At 42.3% G+C, this 5,580-nt stretch overlaps 1 protein-coding gene across 1 annotated transcript in view; it reads right to left on the minus strand.

Moving 5' to 3' along the window:
- Nucleotides 1-3,278: 3,278 nt before the first annotated feature.
- The window catches only part of KLF2 (KLF transcription factor 2), a 5,237-nt gene continuing 2,935 nt past the window's right edge, over nucleotides 3,279-5,580 (minus strand). The window contains exons 2-3 of the mRNA XM_089670792.1: nucleotides 4,732-5,580; nucleotides 3,279-4,469 (exon numbers count right to left, since the gene is read on the minus strand). The exon at nucleotides 4,732-5,580 is cut by the window's right edge and continues 46 nt beyond it. Of these exons, the coding sequence (XP_089526918.1) occupies nucleotides 4,294-4,469; nucleotides 4,732-5,580 (1,025 nt within the window). The 3' untranslated portion in view covers nucleotides 3,279-4,293. The remainder of the gene's footprint in view (nucleotides 4,470-4,731) is intronic.

Below are 5,580 nucleotides of genomic sequence, written 5' to 3' on the forward strand. Positions count from 1 at the left end.
GTGCTTTAGATTTATTGGCCTTAAAATGTCAAAGGACAAAAAACAAACATCTGCATGGTTCTTGGGCATATTAGTGACTTTTGGTGCCTTTTTTGGCAATTTTCTCAAATCTGAACAGAGAAATGTAGAATTTTTTTTTTTAAGTCATCAATCTAAGATGGATTTTTTTTTTCTACAGTGCTCAGTAGAAGCATAAACAGATATTTGAAAATGAAAACCATGTGTAACAATTGATTCATCCTTCCGTAACAGGAATATTGCATGAATCATTGAATAAAACATGTTCAGACCTGGGGAATGTGATGGGTGGAAAGCAGGGGTAGAATCTATGGATTGTGAAATTTAGCTGGGATAGCATCTATAGCTTGTGAAATTTAGCAGGTGTAACTCTAAGGCTACGTTCACACTAGCGTTGTGTGTAGGCGGCAGAGAGGCGTTTGGAAAGGCTTTTTTTACCGCTTCCCAAACGCCTCTGCCAATTCTGCACATTGCAGCACATGGCGCTGTTCAACAGGAGCGTTTGCGTCGCGGCAAAACAGACACCTCTGGTCGAGTCAGGAGGCATTGAAGCCTCCTGTTCTAGTCTATGGTGCTGCTCCGCAAAAGCCCGGTCGGCGTTTGCGGAGCAGTAACACCATTCAAACTTCATTATAGGCGTTTGTCGGGTGTTTTTAATGCTCAGCAAACGCCTAGCAACCACCGCTAAACTGCGCATGTGGCGTTTGCGGAGCTTGAAAAAACGCTCCGCAAATGCCAGACCAACGCTTGCCAAACGCTATAGGGGCGTTTGGCAAGCGTTGGTCAAACAGCCAAGTGTGAACGAGCCCTAAGAATCATGGCTGGGCAACAAATGGCATAAAGCAATGTAGGAATTTGTGTGGTGTGTATACCCATCAATCTCCACTACACATTAGTAAATGCTTATTGTCTCAAAGCAGAACTAAACCCCCCTTTGTCCTCTATATAGCGAAGGGAGCTGCCATCTTAGTCTGCTCTGCAATTGCATTGGTGCTGCACATGACATCAATTATATCAGCCATTTCACCAGTGGTGTATTTAGGTTTCGTGCTGCCCTAGGCAATGCAAAAATTGGCTGCCGTCCCCACGGAGAGACCCTGACACCGAACAACACCCCCCTCCCCCACAAAGAGAGCCTTACATTGATCAACAGCATGCCCCCCACCCCCACCCAAGACAGCCTTCCACTACCACTGGCAACCCCCCCACCCCAGCAAGACATAAGACACTCATCTTCACAGCTCTGGACATCCCCAGGGACAAGGGTCTGCATACACCATCAAGCAGCCCACAGCCTCTCTCAGATCCCACCTGGTCCCCGTGCTGCATGTGTCCCTTCTGCCCCCCTGAAAAATGCCACCCTAGGCAAATGCCTTGTGGTAAATACACCCCTGCATTTCACACCTTGAAAGTCCGGTTAAGAGCACAAGCAACTGATGATCACCACTGTTTTGGGAAGCAGTTAACATGATGGGCTTAATTCCACTTGAAGGGTTACATCAGCACTGTGTCTGAGAGCTCAGGCATACTGTATATAGCTTTTAAAAGCATATTACCCCAAGATTATTGGCTGTGGTACATCAAATGAAAGGGCACTTTTGCCTTTTGTGTCTCAGAGCTTACCAGAGCACAGCACTTCACTTGGGACATCCTTTACAACAGGTAGTCTGCTGGCAGGCTCATCTAACGGCAAGCCAGTACTAGTTGTTACAATGCATTTTCTAATTAAGACAGACATCGCTGAAAGCGCCTGTCTTGATGTGTCCTCAGAAGCTTGCCAGGATCATTACTGCACATAACAGAGCGAAACATAAATGGCAGGACAATTTGCCATTATGTAAACCAGACACTTCGTGGTTGATTTACTAAAACTGGAGAGTGCAAAATCTGGTGCAGCCCTGCATAGAAACCAATCAGCTTCCAGGTTTTTCCTCAAACCATTATTAAACAAGCTGAAGTTAGAAGCAGTTTGGCTACCATGCACAGCTGCACCAGATTTTGCACTCTGGTTTTAGTAAATCAACCCGATTGAAACAAAATCACATTCAAAATGTAGGTTAGGGTTTTCCTAGCCCCCTCTCCCATGTTGATGCACATTTCTAAATATGGCAGAAGCTATCTGGTTTGTATAGCTTTCTAGTAAGCATCAAGTACAATGCTCTGTGATCCTGCAGCACATATTTTTACACCATACTGTGTGGCGGAATCATTAAACCACATTAAAGGTCCACTGGCAAAATGCTGCACAGTGCAAAAGGAGCCCATATGACTCTCACATGTTAAAGTAAAAAACAAAATACATCAAACCAAGTTTCATCATAAGCCTAACCAGTTCATTAGGATCATATGTAGTTTAGAAGGCATCTGTCAGAAAGAAAAACACTTGTGTAGTCAGGCTGTCATGGAAGCAACCCTTCCAATTGGTGCTAGATACAAGTTCTAGGGTAGAAGCTCTGAATAGGATGGGCTTCACTACCCTAGGACTAGTGTGCTGCAAAAGAAGTGTCTGCTTCCATCAGAGCCTAATCATACAGGTGTTTTGCCTGATAAATTCCATTTAAATCTGATCTCCAGGTTTTATTTAAAAACTTTAAAGACCTGGCTCACACCGATACGGTGCAGAATTAGCATTTTCAGTGCGAATTCCGCACCGCATTAGGATCACACCCTGTTCACGTGAACCGCTGTGGGTGTGTATGCTACACCCTGAAAGCGGTCCACAAAACGTGGTGCGATGTGAAGAATCAGATCGCATAGGTGTGAATATCTATGCGATCCGATTCTAGTGCAGACCCAAAAATAGGGTCCTGTACGTTTCCGGCGCGTGTGCTGTGCGAATAGAACCATACAAAATGTATGGCTCCAATCACACCGCACACAAATCGCATGCAATTTGCACAGGAATGCGGTGCGGTCCCTGTGCGAATCACATGCGATATACGGAGCCACACATATGTGAACCCAGGCTAAAACAGTTTGTTTGGACAAGCCTGGTCAAAACGAACTATTTAAAAGTTAAACTCTGAGATCAGCTTTAAACTTTCACTGGTATCAGGCTTTTGAGATAGGGCAAAGCACAATGCAGTAACCCACAGCAAGCAGACTTGATTATGTACTGCTAAAGAAGGTTTACTGATTGGTTGCTATAGGTTACAGCACATTGTTTTTTGCTTTGTAACTCAAACAGGTATGTAAAAGTGCATACAAAAAAAAAAATCAATCAAATGCAACTTTATTAATAAAAGCAAAAACGCCACAGATTTCCATTAAATTTGTTTTATTAAAAAAAAAATGCAGCTCATTTAAAGACTTTTCCCTGCTTTAAAAAAAAAACAAAAACACAGCAATATGCCATTTGTCAATATATTTACACTGTACAAACCTATTTACAGAACTTTATAATTACACATAAATATATATTATATAAAAAGGTTATTTAAGCAAGACCTCTAGCCCTGCAGTTTTATAGTGTAATGTGACCAAACACACTGTTTATATAAAAATATATTCCAACTGAAAAGAAAAGTTCTTAATGCAGTTTATATATTTAACAAAGTTTTTGGATACTCAAATGTTTATCCTGTCAAAGGAGAAATTCAAAGAATATGGCAGTTTCTTATAAACATTGTCTCATGTTAGGCAGTTACAATCCACATCCTGAAAAATGGAATGTACAAAAACAAAAAGGCATGTTCTTTTGCATTATACAGTACAGATCTTAGTATAGTTTTAATTCTCCTGGAAGACTGTACCCAGATCTTATACACTACAGTGACTAAGTAGCATCACCAGCAAATCATTAGATGTCTGCTGTGATAGAGGTGCACACAAGAGTAATAAGGCCTGGGAAGGGCACTTAACTATAGAAAATCTGAAAAAAAAAAAAAAAAAAACACTGAGATAGTTTGTATCACAAAATGAAAAACATAGCTAGGGTTTTTAATCCCACGTTTTACTTTCAATGCCCTTTAAAATACTTTTTGCTGCTTTTAAGTAAGCAAAGTGTTTAACAATCATTAAGGACTGATATATAGCTACCAACATATTTAGGCAACCCCATCCAAGAGGCATTCCAGTTATGCACAAGTTCAAGTTATTAGGTCCAGCCTGTGTTTTTCTTCTCTGAATCAAGTCATTCTTTGCAAGGTCCACTAGAGTTACAGAAGGCATGTTGCCCCCATACTGCAGTACCAGCTATAGTGGGACCCCGACAGATTCACAATGGAAAGTTTATGTGGTTGTGTCACCCCATGCTGTTTCACAGCTGCCAAGATTTTACATGTGCCTCTTCATGTGCAGCGCCAAATGGTCTGACCGGGAGAAGGCACGGTCACACAGGTGACACTGAAAGGGTCGGTGCCCAGTGTGTTTGCGGAAGTGGCGTGTCAGTTCATCAGACCTGGCAAATTTCCATCCACAACCTTCCCAATTGCAGTGATAAGGTTTCTCACCTAGAGAAAGAGAACACAGAAAGGTTAATGATCTTATAGTGAACATCATCAAATATGAACCTAACCACCGATAAATTGCTTTCCTGACTGTTTCATTCTTTAAAGTTTTAGGTTAAAAGGAAGAAGCAAATTAAGACATCAAAACCTACTAGCTACTTCTAAACTGTCCCCTCAATCATGGCAGCTTCTAGGGATTTTGTTAAGCATGCATTCCTGTCATCAAATGATCCAGAATGAGCATCAAAGCAAAATGAGAACTTACCAGTATGTGTTCGTAGATGTGCTTTGAGATGAGAGCTTTTGGTATAAGTCTTTCCACAACCAGCATATGAGCATGTATGTGTCGCCGTTCTCTTTCTGGGCCATGATCGGCGCCCTCGCTTTGGTTTGGCATCTAGGATTTCTAGAGGAGAGCATGGAGGAGTCAAGACACCCCGGTTGGCTTGAGGCTGCATAGATAAACTGTCCTCAAACAGACTGTACTGTGATGCACTCTGATATTGGATTGAAGATGGATGATGGAAAGTTGCTGTATTCTGATATCCATGTGAATATGGCAGGGTTGGATGGCACATAAGCTGAGTCTGGCACTCATTTAGCATTAGTTCATCTGGGCTCATAGGTGGAGTGTCAATGCCACCCATTTGTGGAGAATTCGCTAGTCTTGGTTGGTCATATGCCATCATGCAAGCAGTGCTACCTTCCTGCTTAATTTTTGAACATGACTGGGGAACCAAGCCCATCACAGGTCCATAAGAGTCCATAGGTGGCTCTGCTTTGATAGAGTCCGCAAAGTCAAAGGCTGAAGATACAAAAAACCTCCCCTGAACAGTGTTTTGATGACAGAAGCTGTCCATGTCAGATCTCATCAACTCAGTCATGAGACTTGTTGAAGTGTAAGGTGGAGGACTGTGATCTGTGCTGTAGCCCCCTGGAGAAGGGGTTGTTTGGTAGTAAGTGCAGGATTCAGGAGATGACAGCGAATACTCTTCACATGTTTGGACGTTTCTGTCTGCTCCCATTGACAGAACAAATTCCAGGACACTGTTTAAGTCTTCATCTTCTTTCTTAGCACAAAATGAGTCTGTGCCATGCATCACATCAGAAATGT

The sequence above is a fragment of the Staurois parvus genome, unplaced genomic scaffold (assembly GCF_062004578.1).
Source record: "Staurois parvus isolate SC_StPar_1 unplaced genomic scaffold, SC_StPar_1.0 ptg000096l, whole genome shotgun sequence".
Classification (NCBI taxonomy): Eukaryota; Metazoa; Chordata; class Amphibia; order Anura; family Ranidae; genus Staurois; species Staurois parvus.